General features: G+C 38.6%; 1 protein-coding gene across 3 annotated transcripts in view; it reads right to left on the minus strand.

Annotated features, from left to right (window-relative positions):
• Positions 1-15,504, minus strand: part of RAPGEF5 (Rap guanine nucleotide exchange factor 5) — a 167,480-nt gene that overhangs the window by 13,758 nt on the left and 138,218 nt on the right. For 2 of the 3 annotated variants that reach the window (XM_062569216.1, XM_062569214.1), the window contains exons 17-23: positions 14,423-14,572; positions 11,725-11,822; positions 9,878-10,000; positions 8,739-8,917; positions 5,287-5,377; positions 2,588-2,638; positions 1,463-1,550 (exon numbers count right to left, since the gene is read on the minus strand). In XM_062569216.1, the coding sequence (XP_062425200.1) occupies positions 1,463-1,550; positions 2,588-2,638; positions 5,287-5,377; positions 8,739-8,917; positions 9,878-10,000; positions 11,725-11,822; positions 14,423-14,572 (780 nt within the window). The remainder of the gene's footprint in view (positions 1-1,462; positions 1,551-2,587; positions 2,639-5,286; positions 5,378-8,738; positions 8,918-9,877; positions 10,001-11,724; positions 11,823-14,422; positions 14,573-15,504) is intronic. The other variant, XM_062569215.1, reaches the window with a different exon arrangement.

Genomic DNA, 15,504 nt, shown 5'->3' on the forward strand with positions numbered 1-15,504 from the left:
GGAGCAGAAAATTGCATCTGAGCTATGTTGTAAGGATATAACACTGCATTTTATCAAATATTTGAAAAATCTGTCTGCTTTTCAAAGCTGTTGTCTGTGCTGTAAAAAAGTTCTGCATTTAGATTAACTTTAAAAGGACACTCTGAAGTTATTTTTCATAATTAGAAAAAGAGGTTTTTACTGATTTTCTGCTTTCTCTTAAAACTACTTTTGCTCTTCTTGTGTTGAAATACAGTCAATTGTTGAATTATGAATGATTTTTATGTTATTAATGCTTATTTTACCGGTCTTCTAAATAATATCAGTAAAAACATTCTGCCAGATACAGAATCAAGTCAATACCTTGTAAGTACTGTGCAATATAATGGGAATTACCAACCTTGGCAATGTCTCCTTATGGATCATTCTGGACTGACAAGGATTACTCTATTATTTTGTAAAGCCTCCTCAGTCTCTCCAATACATTTTAGAGGCATGAGATCACACTGCATGAATGCTGCTTATGTGCTTTTTCCTATACACAATATTGCACTGCTGTGCAAACATCATAGCTATTGAGCTATCTAAGTTTCCCTTCTTTGCATGCAGGCAAGAGATACTCAAGAATACATAAAAAGTAGTCATTTTGAATCTTTGATCATTATATCCATCTGAATTAGTGTAAGCTCTTTTGATGTGTGCAAAGAGAGGAAGTGCCTTACAGCTCCCAAACTGGCACTGACTTATTTGGAAAACTAGCTTTTCAAACATTTTAAACTTGCAGCAGTAACAAGTCAGACTAAACAGCCTAAAGAGAACACTTTTGGAATACAGGAATATCAAATAAACTTGTCATGTTCAAAGACAAGTTGATTAATAATTAATGAATCTAAGATAATGGGATCTTTGAAATACCTGCCATGTAATTGCCCACCTAATTCACTATGTTAAGCAAGTAGTTTTATTATCTTTTTCAGACCTTTAAGAGGGGGACGTGAAAATTCTCTCCATTTAGAGCAGACAGATGGGGCAGATTCTGTTTTCAATATAGTATTAGTTAATTTTAGTCCTTTAAAGCAGGCAGAATACCTCAGAATCTAGCAGCAATCCCGATGCTGTTTGTGTGCATGCACCAAGTGCAACCAGATGGCTCTGTTCAGGGACTGGTGAGCTCTCTCTTTTAGCCCCAAAAGGATGCAACCAAAGCAACTGCATACTGCACTATCTTTAGATAACAGAAAAGTACTAAAGTTTAAAAATCTGTAAGAAAAATGCCATTTTCCTGCTTGCATTTTCAAAAGGCAGCTGTTTATTATTGTCTAGAGCAAGTGCTGTCCTGTACATATCATCACATCTGCATCATACTTATCATAAGGCCACATAAAGGGGGAAAAAAACACTTTATATTTATTGTAACTAACCATTGCAAATGTCTATATGTGCAATTGCATGGCAAAGAAGAGTAGACAAGCATTAACATTACCTTTCAGAAGTAAGGGCATGAAAGGAATTTTCGGAGATTTCATTTTCTTGAATGCATCTCTGTAGGCTTTGTGATTCAGGGAAGGGTCCTACAAAACCATTTGGGTAGGAGAGAGAAAAATCAATAGGCTATAAAAGGAGCAATTCTAAATCCATTATGGTCTTATGATCTGAACATGATTTAGATATAAAAAGGTTTCCTCAGGAAATGAGGTAGGTAAAGATTTTCCAAGCTAGGTGACTTACTAAACTGAACAGGAAATGTAAACAATGAAAGAAACAAAAGCCGTTATGTTCCTCTGGATGAAGCAGTTCTAAAATTGGAGTAAGCTGCAGGAGGGATTCACTCCATAATTTCCCCACACAATTTCTATTAGCAAAATCTTTTCAGCTTACATGCTAGTACAAAATGCATCCCAAAATGTCTTGTCAATGAATTCCTTTAAAAAGCTCTTAGATCAATAGACCATATATAAGACGTTTTCATAAGAAAAAAGAGAAAAAAAGAGGATATGACTCAGTGGTGTTGTGTAAGTAATTCCAAAACTCATCTTATTTTGCTCTATAAACATGTTTTTGTACACGAGCTCACACACAATCTTGAAAACATGCTAAACTATGAATGAAAACATGCTAATTTATCAGTGCAAAAGCATGACAACTGTTAAAGGACAGATTTTTATGTCCCTTGCAAGAGACAGTGATCTCAGCACATGTACAGTCCTACGACAGCCACAGGAAACACTTGTTTATTCAGCTTTGATAATGGTGACAATGACCCTTAGCCTCTGATTTTGATTTTTTTTTAACCTTCAGCTGTCCTCATTTTCTCCTGATCTGCAGCACATTTATGTGGATACAGAAAGATTAACCTCCACAGTTTCCAAATTGATAGTGGGGAACTGACAATAGATTTGCTTCTCTCTTCTGCCTTCCTCCAGCTGTCAGGAATACTGCCTTTTTCTTTTTCATTTCTGGGGACCACCTCTCAGCTTGACCTACAGGAAACCACTGATCTGACATGAAGAAGATCCAGCTTGAGACAATGTCAGGTAGTTTCAAAATAAATCAGAAAGAAGGGAGGCAAACGCAAGCCATTTTCTTCTGCTGTCAATGCTGTACTTACCGTCAAACTCTCCAGTTCAGTGAAAAGTTTCTTGAACTTCCCTGGAATTTTCTGACGTGAGAAAAACAGGAAAAAAAAAGAAATAGAAAAAAAAGATCAAAAAAAGCTACAGGCAGAAAACTGCTGAGGCTTTTTTCCCCCATGAGACTGTCATGTGTGAAGTGCCTACTGGAAGTATCAACAGGCCACTTGCTCAGGGAATTAACCCCTCTCCTCAGTTCCCAACGTCCTCATTAGAGATCGTGTTCAGCGCAGCGATGCCAGCGCATTCGCTGCAGCTGCCTCCTGGGATCCCGTACGCTCACAGTTCTTTTACAAAAACTGCCTGTTAGCAGCTGATTTATTTCCCTCCTTAACTTCCATATCTACTACACTTATTTCAGTATCTTTACTAGGTTAGAAATAGTAACACAGGCTAAGGATTTAGCTGTTGTAGTCATATCCCAGGTAAATCATTTCTTGTAATCACTCCTTCCCTAAACTGTGGGATATAGAAATCAACAGGTACAACACTATCATTGCTCTGCTTCATTCACCTCCTGCCACCAGCGCGCATGATGGTGTCAGAGAGAACTTTCCTTACAAAACCGTCACTCTGTCTCTGGTATCTCATCCTACTCCCACAGGATGGTGCACAAAACACCTCCCAAGGGAGCCCAGGCAAAAATCACCTTCTTCTCCATTCCCCAATATGCTAACACTCCTTCTGCTCCAGAGGCATCAACTCCCTTTTCTCTTAGATGTTTTAGGGGATTCATCTCACTATACTCAGAGAAGTGGCTCTTCACTTTGAATTTTCCCGACGATATTTCAGACTTCAAGAAGGGTATGTAGGCCTGAAAGCTTGTCTATTCTTTCTAGTTATAATACTCAGTCTCGTAATAGATATTCCCTTTTATTACAAAGCCTGCCTCACCTATGTCCTCAGACTATCACAGACACAATGACACCACCAAGAGAAAAGATGTGGATTAAGACTAAGTGCATGTGCTGTACTATTAAAACACTAAAGTAACTGCATATAGGGTTGCCATTGAACACTTTTATCATCCATCTCCTATCAGGAAAAGTTAAGCTCATTAAAACACTGCATATCGTAGACAAAAATAGAAGATGTGCTTGCAAGTATACTACTTGTTTAAGAATTCAAGTGCATAGTTTAGTGCCTAAATGGTTCTTTAAATTTAGTTGACTTCATTTACATGTGTAAGTAATTATAATTAATTTATACACGTTGCTCTACTTTCTAGAAGTCACATTACTAATGCAAATAACCTTCTGCTTTTGCAATTGCCAGTACAGCAAAGTTTTACAAATAAAAAACTGCCAGTTTGACTTCAGAAAAAATTTTTACACACAGGAACTTGACATATTTACAATGGTATGTATGCAGACACATTCTTTGTTCAGACAAATAATATATTCTGTTCAAGGGAAATTCACCAGGGGCACAAGATCTTCGGAGAGCTCTCATCATGTGGGAGAGCTCTGGCATTTCTGTGCGGGAAAGATCTATGAGATAGCCACAAGGGATCTTTGATGTAATACTTAGTTCCCTTCCACACCCCTACCAAAGCCCAAAGAAAAGACATGAAGGCAATTCGTAAGAGGAGGCAAGGGCAAATGGTCCCTAGTGGACAAGGCATTTCAGAAGCAGAAGGCACACTGGTTTCTGTATAGTTAACCTCAAGTATGTATTTCTCCTCTGAGAAGTTTTGATTTACCTATTATTTGAAGATAGGTACTCCGTACCTATCTGCACCTCAATGAACTCCTCCCCACAGAAGCGGTTGGTGTCCTTATCTCTCTGCCACTGATACACACTGTGGTATTTCCATGTCTGTGATTTTAACTAAAGGGAGTCTGGACAGTGTTTAAGTATCCTTGCAAGTCCCTAATGGCCATTTGTTTTCAGCTGTTTGTGCGCAAGAGTATCTTTAACACTGCAGACTACAGCAGCTCTTTGTCACTTTGTGTTACAGAGCGAAATCTCTGGAGTACTGCCTGCTTGTACTGTCGGGTACCAGGGCTGAAGGTTGAGTTTCCCCCTATATTACACTAAATCACTCCTTTAATGTTGAGGTCATCAGCGAATATAATAATCTTGGAAATATAACTATTCAATAATTTACTTTGATAGAAAAAACAGTAGTATAAACACAGATCCCTTCTCTTAATATCCCTTGCTCTGTCCGGCAACAGGTTACTCAGCAGTTCATCTCTATGCTCTGTGGTCCAGTACGCGCCTCATTCAAAACCCGTTTCCTAACTTCGTAAGTCAAAATGAGCAGCTGCAAAGAAGCTGATAAAGGGGAATTAATGAGGGTTTATTTCCTATTTTGTATTTTTTAAATGAAATTATTCCACACTAAGGTAGGTTTCATTTGGAACTGCCCATATAAGACCTTCTATTCTGACTTCTACTAAAAATGCTAGGATTATTTACTTGATTTTTTAAGAGGGTCAGTTCTCTTTACTTTGTTCTTATTTAAACCTTCTAGCAGGACACACTTCGTTTTATTTGAATGGTCATGTATCTGAGGTTTTAGGTCACAGAAAGGTTTCTATACTGATACCTGCTCCCCATTTGGTTTCAACATGAAAAGCCAAAATTCAGAAAGAAAAGGTAATTTGCCATTATATAACCTATGTGAGAAATGGTTTTGACAAGGTCTAAAAGATATAAAGATGCATCTTACCTCCCAGGTCTGAGACAGTCGGCTGACAGACGCGGTGTTGAGACCCATAACAATGGCAAAGAATGAATTCAGATTCCTTTGGGCTTTACAGCTGTGGAAAGAAAATATGAATGCTGCATTCTGTTTTTTTATCCTCAAAATGAGAAATAAATGGAATGCACAGGTATCCTAGGTTACTGAGTCCCGTTTTGACTCTCAGCACTAGCCTGCAATCATCTTCCACATAATGAACTCATTAAGTGCCCTTTCTTGACCACCTGCAGTCTAGGTGATGGAGTCTCTAACAAGTTTTTAGCAACTGTTCCACTGCCTCATCAACCTTGTTGTTGGCAGGTTATTTTTTTCTTTTTCTGTCAAAAGTAATTTTCCCTTTTCAATGTTCAAGTGGCATACAGAATAATTCATTGACCCTATTCTGTGGTATTATAAATATTTTCATCTCCTCTTTCATCTTTTATGTAAATTGTACATCATTGGTTCCTTCAATATCTGGTCACAGGCCTCCTATCTACTTTTCTATATTGTTATTATCCTGTACTGAATTATTTATAATTTATTTTAAGTATCTCTCCCATGCATTTCTATCTTATCAAGGAGATGTAGTGAGACAGTGGGGAGGGAAGGAGAAGCATAATTACTACTTTGCCTCTCTCTTCTTAGACCTTTCTCCTGTGCAAGTTTAAAACAAATATCAAATGTATTTATTCGCAACACAATCACACGTCATCCATCTACTTAATTTGTCATCTATTATCACCCAAGGACCTTTGTCACAATATTGCTCTTTACAATCATGCATTATTTCTTCAGCTCAGTATCAGCATTCCCTAGCTGAAATTACTTTGCATCTATCTAAATTAAATCTTATCCCGCTGTTGTTTGCACATGCCACTAGACTCCTTAGATCATTCTGTATTTTTTCTACCCTCCAGTGCATTTGCAATTCCTCATCATTTTTATTGTCTGAAAATCTGATTAATGTTCGATTTACATAGCCATATAAATTAGCTATAGCTAGCACCAGTTCCAACACTGGTCTCCACGGAATTTGCTTGATACCTCTATTTGATATTTTACTGTGTATGATCAGTCCTTGATTATTTCTAGTCCATTCAGAAATTTGAAATCATGAAACAGAGAGTCCTACTTAACCAGAAAGATTTCATCTGCTTACACAGGTTCTCAAAGACCACTATAAATACACATACACATCTGTGTGTGTGTGTTTGTGTGTGTGTGTGTGTTAGAATACCATTTTAAGATAACTCTAAGTATATGAGTGAACCTACTGTCTTCACTGGAACTAATATTCAGGGAAAAGCATATGCCAAGAACTTAGACTGGAAACTGTCCAGTACTTGCTACAGGTTTGTATAAGGCTTGCATTCACTTTAGTGGCCCATACCACTGTATACTATCTTTATATAGCATATATCTCACTTAACTTCAGCTGTCTTAAGTTAATCCTAACTTTGTGGTTTAGACTCCTTTTATCATCAGTCAAGCACCTTCCAAAGACAATTTGTTCCAAAACAAGAAAGAAGTCCAACACAGCCTGCGTAAACTGCCTATTGGAGGGGCCTATCTCTCTCAAAAAAATGTAGAGAGAACCTAGGCCACCAATGTAGACTGGATTTGCATTTGATAGTCAGCTACTGCTTAGGAAGGAACAAAAAAAAAGTCTTTCCAGTTTTTACCTAAACTGGAATTTTATTGCAGAAGGATTCTTTTACGACCAATTTATTCTAAGTTTATGTTGATCTACTTCTATATCTCCTCAAGATGTTCATGTCTAACAGCACACAAATTCATTTTCTTTATCAAATTACTTGGTTTCTATTTTAGACTAACTTATCTACAGAAGTATAGGAATCTGCCTCAAAACCCTATCTTTCCTTTGGGTATTGATACATGTTTATAAAGGCCTTCCATCTTCTTCAGGTATTCCTCTTTAATGGAGCTTATGAACATCAAACACAAGACCTTAGACCTGGTCCTGTGTCGACAAGTGGAGACACAGATTCCTGTCTGACTCCAGGAGCAGAGAAGAGGGAGCAGTCAGAGGGCTGCTGGCTTGCACCTGCTGATGAACCACAGTCCTGTGCTAGCACACCATCCCTCCACCCTAATTGTTCCTCCTGCATTAAGTGTCCCAGAATTGATGAGAAAATGATAATGTCTTTTCTGCTTTTCTGACTGAAAGAGAATCAACTTGATTGATCAAACTGCACACTGCCTATATGGGTATTTATTATTTCGGAATCTACATGCTAAAATGATGGGTGCTGCTGTAATGTATAGAGAAATGCTGTATCACTAACTGAAAATTGTATTTAGTTTCTGCGACTTTGACTATTCACTTAACAGAGATGGAATTAACTTAGACAAGGCAACCTTTTATTCTGGAGACAAATATATTCCTATTCATGCAGGATAGATACAAAACTTTTTCTGGAATGCAAATTAATGCTACTGTGGTGCAAAGAAGCCACACAGAACCAACCATTTCTGAGATAATTGGACCAAACTCGGGCATTGATAAGGCTGAAAAAGAACGTATTATTGGATTGCATACAACTTGCAAACCAAATCAAATCACATTTATGAGTTACACTAGATTAGATTAGAAGAATTCATTTCACCAAAAGCACTGCTTCAGCAAAGAACAGTCTTTTGTATATAAATGCCTTGCTTGAAACAAATTAAATCAACCCAGTCGATGAAGGGAAAAAATTATACATTTTCCATGAACATGCATATTCAAATATTGCAGAAGACGAAAAAGCAGAGAGAGAGGCAAGGAGAACAGTTGCATGTATTTAAATTGCTCCATTCCCTTGGTTACTAAAATAAGAGTGATTACAGAGAAAAGAACTCTCTGTGTAGAGAATACATTTGTATTCTGATCCAAGGCATAGAATAAATGCCAGCACTATTTAGTAATAGTGCAAGAATAGACTAACCAATCTAATTAATGCAGCAGATAAAATACATAAAGTGTAGTTCAGAGAGGGTTATATAGGACAATAGCTTACTGCAGCCAGTTTCTTCTCTAGAGGTAGGGCTCTAAATTAAAAACGACTTTGGTGGTTTCCATGTAGTCTTTGGTAAGAAACTGTGTTGAAGCTCAAATAGTTTTATAATATGGTTCCAGGGTTATCTCTGTTGAGAAAGGAGGTGTCTCTGCAAAATTAAGGATTTTGCAGTTGATGCTGCAGCTACATTGTCTAAGCTGCTGATGAAGATTTGCCTAATATATACTCCACCTCAGCTAGTTTTGGCCAGTGTTTGCTGTTGTTATTTATGAGCTGTTTTATCTAGGCATGCTTACTACACTCATACAAATACAGGGTAACAATTTGTTTCCTTTCCTCGCTCTTGCACCTGCTCTCCTTCCCAGTAAATAAAGCATGTGCACTCAAGGATTTCTTTTTGCAAATGTAATAACTTACTGGGCAGCAATCTTGATGAACTTTTTCACTAGCTGTACACGTTTGCAGAGTTGGCTGCAGAGGAGGATCTCAGTGGCAACCCAAAGCTGGACTTCATTGCATCTTTGAAGCAGAAGACTGAGATTCTCAGTGTTTTCAGCGCTGCCCTGCCTGCTGAAGGTGAAGTATATCAGCTCTTGCTGGAAGACAATGACAACATTATTAGGGATATAAAATCAGTTTGAATGTAAATGAATTACAGATCATTTAAAAGTGTATTTTTGAAATAAGATTTGGTAACAAATGGCTATTTTTACTTGTCTGTGATCCAATCACAAATAATTCAGGGTCCAGGCTTAGCTTAGCAAGGTCTAGAGGCTTATTAGAGTTTGAAAGTGGATTGGAAGTCCTGCAAGAAGAGCTGTTCTTATGTGATTTCCTGCAGCTCCACTTCTGGTTTCAGCCAGTTATAGGACATAAACAATCTGTCTCTTTCAGCATTTCATCACTTCTGTTTCAGTATGAAAAATAGCCCATATCAGAACATTCCACAACTTGAAAAATTTCCATTTAAATTTGATTCTAACAATAGACAAGGTTGTGGGTCTTAATTTCTGTGCAAAAATCTCACCAACTCTAAAGTGAGACTTGAATAAAAGAACCTGAAAGGAAAGATCAAGGAAATCTCCTGTGCATTTTCACAGAAGACCATTGTGAACATTCTGTGAACATCTAATTTGCTCAAATTGTGAATTCTGTATGATTAAAGTGGCACTTATTTATGGAGTCCTACACATACTGAAATATTATCAAGTGAAAATTTGTATATGCAACACACATAAACACAGTTATTTTTAGAAAATAATCTTACTCTTTCACTCTCAGAAGCAAATCTGAATAAAGCCCATCAAGTATACAAGGAACTTACGAGGTGCTCCAGCACAGGGAAGTCGCAAACCTTTGACAAACTTTTCAGTATCAAAGATGGCAAAGTCATCCACTGGACCTGAATAGCTACCACCACTCCTGAAGGCTGCCGTGACGGTGAACTGAGAGCCATGCAATAGAGATGCTCCAAGATACTGATGCAACATCATGACATAAAAATGACACAAGGCTGCATGACGAGTGTGCTTGGAAGGGGACTTGGTGCTTCTTACCTCGTGAATTGCATTGAAGAGACTCCAGTCAAAGTTTGTTAACTCCAAGGCAAGATCCCAGGTGTTGATTCCCAAAATTCTCACCGATCTTTGTTGTAATTCCTCATTTTCAGCAAAGGGGTTCTAATTCAATAGCCAAGAGTGAAAGAATCCTGAGCAAATGCCAAAAGCTTTGCAATGAAATAGCTACTAGACTGAGGTACAGAGCAAGGCTGAGTAAGTAATCTTCTCTAAGTGCACTCTGAGGGGTTTTCTTCCCCACACTAATCAAAATCAATGTGTTATAGCCTATTTAATAAATAGCTTGAAACAGGAAAATAGGATCAATGATTTTATTGGATTAAGCTTTCTCCCTCTCTTGCTCTCTCTCCAAACCTCAAGTATAAAATACCATCCAAACAGACAGTATAATGAAAATAAAACCCCTGGAATCACAAGAAAGTTAATTTTTGTATTAAAAGATAAAGGAATCATTCTACAAATACACCAGATTTTGAAGTTGTGTGTATTTTGAATAAATACACCCAACTTGCCACTAATCCACATACATTCACAAATACCGTAAAACCATCGATTTTATGAGTGTCTTATTTCAAATGCAATTGCCAACAAGCAGTAAAACCCCATGAGTCCTGATTCATAAAAGTTAGGCTATTAATGTGGCATCACAGTTACTGCTGGTATTAAGGGTCATTTGATTTCCACTAGTAGCTCTGACTTTCAAGGGTTTTTATTTCTCTTGTTTTTAACCTCATCAGTCTGAAATTTGGCACATGAACAATCTGCCAAAATGAAAGATTATTCTGATCAGTTAAACCACTGCTTTGGCGCTACATTTTTTGACAGTTACAGCTAGTTTTGGAATTTTTATTATGTAACTAATGAAACTAGATTGGCTGTCACCTGTCTGCACTGGAAATCTTTCCTTAATATCAGCATTTTCAGAGGTGGCTGCAATGCTGCAGGTAACAGGGATGACAAATCATGATGATACCGGCACTTCGGCTCTTTAAGACACACTGATCCAACAAAATGTAAATAGACGTTTCCCATTCCTAGGATGAATGCGCAGATCCCAGTGGCACTGACAACACACAAAAATCCTTTGCAAAGCTATCCATGCCTGCACTTATGCACATATGTGTAATTAGCAGAAACATGTTGAAAGACTAACTCTTTGAGGGCCTAATTGTTCCTGCTTCACTGAGGTCTTGGGACCCAATGTTGCAAACTCTCTATCTACCTGATGCCCCAAGGACACTAGGAACTGTCCTGCTGACGGGAAGGGAGAGGTCAGCTTCATGGGCTGAGTGACCCTGGGGATACTTGGGTCTTTCTCTCCCAGGGATTTCCTGGGATTTCCCACATAAACTGTGGTCATGCTGATGCTCAGTAATTTTGGCAGGGCTCACTCCGCATGTATCTCTACATGCAATAATTCCATGGTGACCGTATGCTGTCTTCCATGATTATGCACCAGTCACTTTAAGCGTTCTTAGCGTTACGGAGGCACAGGAGAAAAAAAGAGTCATATATCCCTGAAGTAATCCTCATCCCATCCAATCCTGCACAAGCACAAGTCAGCTTTTCTGGGCTGATGTAAATTGAAAGATTTAAGCCACGTAGAAGCTCTGGCCTCTTTGAAATTGATGAACAAATTCCATTACCGTTCATCAAAATAACTGCTGTTAACACAAGAATTTTTTTCACATGTACGGCAGCTCAGTAAGCTTTATAAAGTAATTAATAATAAATTCTGTATTGAAAAAGTCCTCTGAGAGGAATATTAAGCCCTTGATCTGGAGTCAGACACATCAAAAACGGAAGTATAAATAATACAGCCTTACCAAAGAATCAGTCAGATCTTTTCGGTAGACAAACAGACGACTGGACGACTCGAAAGATTTTGAGATAGCCAAGTCATTTGGTTGTAGTTCATGTTTTTCTTTAAAAATAGAAAACAAAATGCAAAAGCTTCAGAAAAAGTAGTATAAGCTATGTGTATATGTATATGAGAAAAACATCACAAAGATATCTGTAAAGTCAAATGAATTTTTTAAAATGAAATTAAGCATCATATATAGTCCCTATGCATATGCTGAGCATGGAATCATCATCTCCATGCTATTCAGACACAATAAAGGTGAGATGTCTCTAAGACTGGGCTAAAGCACAAAAATTTTCCAGAATCTGGATTCAGCTTAGATTTTATATAGAATAGAATGGAAAAAAAAAACTCTTAAATCGTCTTGTCTAACCTCCTACGCATTACAGACCATTTCGTTTCAACCCAATGCATCTACAATAAATGAAATGGCATTTGTTAGAGCAAACTGTCTTAGGCCTCAAGAGACTGAACTATTGTATTCCTAGGCAGAGAACAGCAAGAGTGAAGAGGTCCCCTGTAGCCATGACCAGTGAATAGAAAGAGATATTCAGAGGATCCTGAGTAGATGAAATTCACCCCATGCTGCAAAGAAAGGGGTGAAAAGAGTCATTGTACAATTGTATTTAGAAAAATCCATCCAGACCTATAGCAATTTATTTAGTAATCATCTGACTCTGAGTAAAAGAGCAGGACACACCGATTAGGTATCAAAGAAGAAGGATTTTCTACTCCACTCCACAGTACTAATCAATCACTCATCAGCACTAGGCAATCTCGGATACATCAGAGAAAGGTATGGGGAAAAATGAACTAGAACCCAGAATACACCTGAAAAAGTGTGCTTCCAAAAGTGCTACAAGCATTTTGAAAACTATCTTGGACTTTTCATGGCCCATGAGGGAAGGGCAGGAACTGTCAGATTCTGAGAGCCAAACATCATTAGAAACTACCCTTACCCTCTAGCTTTCCTCCTTATTTATGCTTAAACTGATAGTAGCACCTGATACACTTACGTTAACTGCAAGTATGTTGTTTCAATGTAATTTTGATTTTTAAATTCCTTGTTCATTTAAGTAATACATTAAAAATGAGATCTTTAAGGCTCTTATTACTGCCCTTCAGATGGAAGAGAGAAGACACTTCTGAGTCATGCGAACAGCAAGCAATAAGGAAAAGAAAATGTACGGCAGGCCAGGGCTTACTGCAATTAATTCATTTAATGTGACCAAATAACATTTTGGGTATTATAAATGGCCATGTACAAATGACAGTCCTATTGCGTTTGTGTTTTAATTATTTTGTTTCTAAATGAACAGTCAAGTGGCAACAGTATCTATTCTGGAGCTTTTTCAGGAACCAATACGGTCTAGAGATGTGTGCTTCATTATTTACGAATTGTTGGTTTTCTTTAGCTAAATAGGCAGCTAGCATCAGTTTTATAGCTATCAGAGCAAAACTTGCCCTGCTCTTCAACAGAAGCACAAGACCTGAAAAACAGTAGTAGCACAGAGATTTTGCAGGGCTGCAAAATGTGCTGCAGGTGAGTTTGGGCATAGGCAAGAGTAAGACAAGTGCCTGCAAATGGTGTAGATGAGCTGGCCAAGACGCCTACAGAGAACGCTACCACGTGGCTGCTCCACGCCCAGGCTTGCGATTGCCAGGGCAGGATGCCATCTCCTTGCCACCCACACCGGTTCCCTGCTGAAAAAATGGTTGTTTAATTGAGCTTGGCATGGGGGAGAAAAATGTGACCTTCCACTTCTGAATCAAACAAACAGAACAACCCAGCATTCGTCCATATTTAATTTAACCAGACTGACACAGAAGTAAGAATGAATGTGTTGTCTTTAAGGGTCTATCCCTTGGCACAGTGGATTTACACCAGCTCATTTCAGCTGAGAATATGGCCCAGCTAGTCTAATGTCTTAGCTCTTTTATGTGGATCCAACTTCTCATTTCTATGCATTTAGTTAAATTCCTTGCTTTACATTCACTAAGAGCAAAAAAGATGCCACAAGCAGCAAAACAACTTCCCAAGGATCTTGAGACCCGACAGACACCAAATAAAATATTTGGGGCTTGGCAGGTCACTAGTATTAGTCCATAATAATAGGCAAAATAATAGGCAAAAAATGTCAGCTGTAAGCTGAAGCCAGATTCATATAAATCTGTAAGCCAGATTCATATAAACAAAAATCTGCTTGGACTTTCTCACCATCTCAACTGTGCAAATATTTCTCTCCCTCCTTTCCATAGAAAATATTCATTACTCAGGCTGTAAACAAGGGAACAGCCACACACATAGTACTTGCTGCTCCCTTTTTTATTTTTTAAGGCAAACCATGCTTCATCACCTTCTAAATTAATTTAAATGTGGAAGTGGGAGGTTGATCTGTGAAAGAAGAAATCTTGTAACATACTGCTGAAGACAGAGTTCTTTACACTCCCTTTCCAGTGAAGAAATGCCATATCCGATGGTACCCAAGAATTAGCTGTTGCCATGGAAACGACTCTCTGGGAAGCAGCTCCTTATTGTTCCCGTGGCCATTCAGCTGTGGGCCCGAACAGCAACAGCTGCATCCTTGCCCCAGAAATGTCAGCCCTCCCTTACGTGATACTGTAAAAGATAAGCGATCAGATGAAGGGAAGTTATTTACCGCCGGAGAAGCTGACTATAACCAGTGCCAACTCCTCCTCCGTGTACTGGATCTTTTCTGCTACGATCTTCAGAATCTCCTGAGCTGAAGTGGATACTTGAGCCTTCACGCTGACATAGGAGTGCTCTGTTATATACACACGGCAGAACACTGCACAAAGGAAGAAAGACACTCAGAGATGCGTAAGAACTGAAGACAGGAGAATTTCGCAAACATAACTAACGCTGGGCTGCAGGAGCAGCTGCTGCTGCACACTGACTTCCAGGGCCATGATACTCTTAAGCACAAACATTATTATTCCTCCCTTCCTGCTTCCTCTTCTTGGGAAATGACGGGGGCAAACAGGGACCCCACAGCAGCATTTCAGTGAGACCTACACAGAGTTTCTACTGCAAGGATTTCTCACAGACCAGCTTTCTCTTCTAACTTCTTTGCAAATTCAGCTATTGTCATCTTTTGTCCCTTCTAGTTCAGATAAACCACCATTCTTTCAGCATTTCATATCCTCTGCAGAAATTATTTTGCACCTCCGCTGCCACCTGCTTCTCCAGAAGAGCTCTCCCTAGTCTTCTGCAACCACTCCATCCAGCTTATCTGTCTAGACATCTGAACTACATGCATTGCCAGAATATTTTAGTGCAAGCAGAGGCAGAAGAGCAGCACATTTACTTCAAACAGCTTTCCCTGAATCCCTTGCAGCACATATGAAAGAGACTGGCTTGGAGAAACTCCCTGGGCTCATAATTTCCCCTGAAGTCAATGAGTTGGTTAGGCTCTGAGAGCTCTCGGAGCGAGATTTCACATCAGTAATGCTGTGGTCAGCTCAGTACTTTGTTTCAGCTACAAAGGTGATCTATGCTCCCTCGGCTTTCCAGAACTTTAAGTTTGTGATTTTTGCTGAGTTTGCAGTAACTGGTTATTCGCAATACAGCTGCTACACTTAAAAGGGAAGAAACAGAGCAGCAGACTGGCATAAATATTTAAGAAATGACAACATCTGCTAATGAGACTCATCGCCGTAACTCTTGATTTCATACTCACTTAAGTGCTTAATTAAACTTTCCATTTTCCTCGACTTTAGT

This window comes from Rhea pennata, chromosome 2 (assembly GCF_028389875.1).
Source record: "Rhea pennata isolate bPtePen1 chromosome 2, bPtePen1.pri, whole genome shotgun sequence".
Lineage (NCBI taxonomy): Eukaryota > Metazoa > Chordata > Aves > Rheiformes > Rheidae > Rhea > Rhea pennata.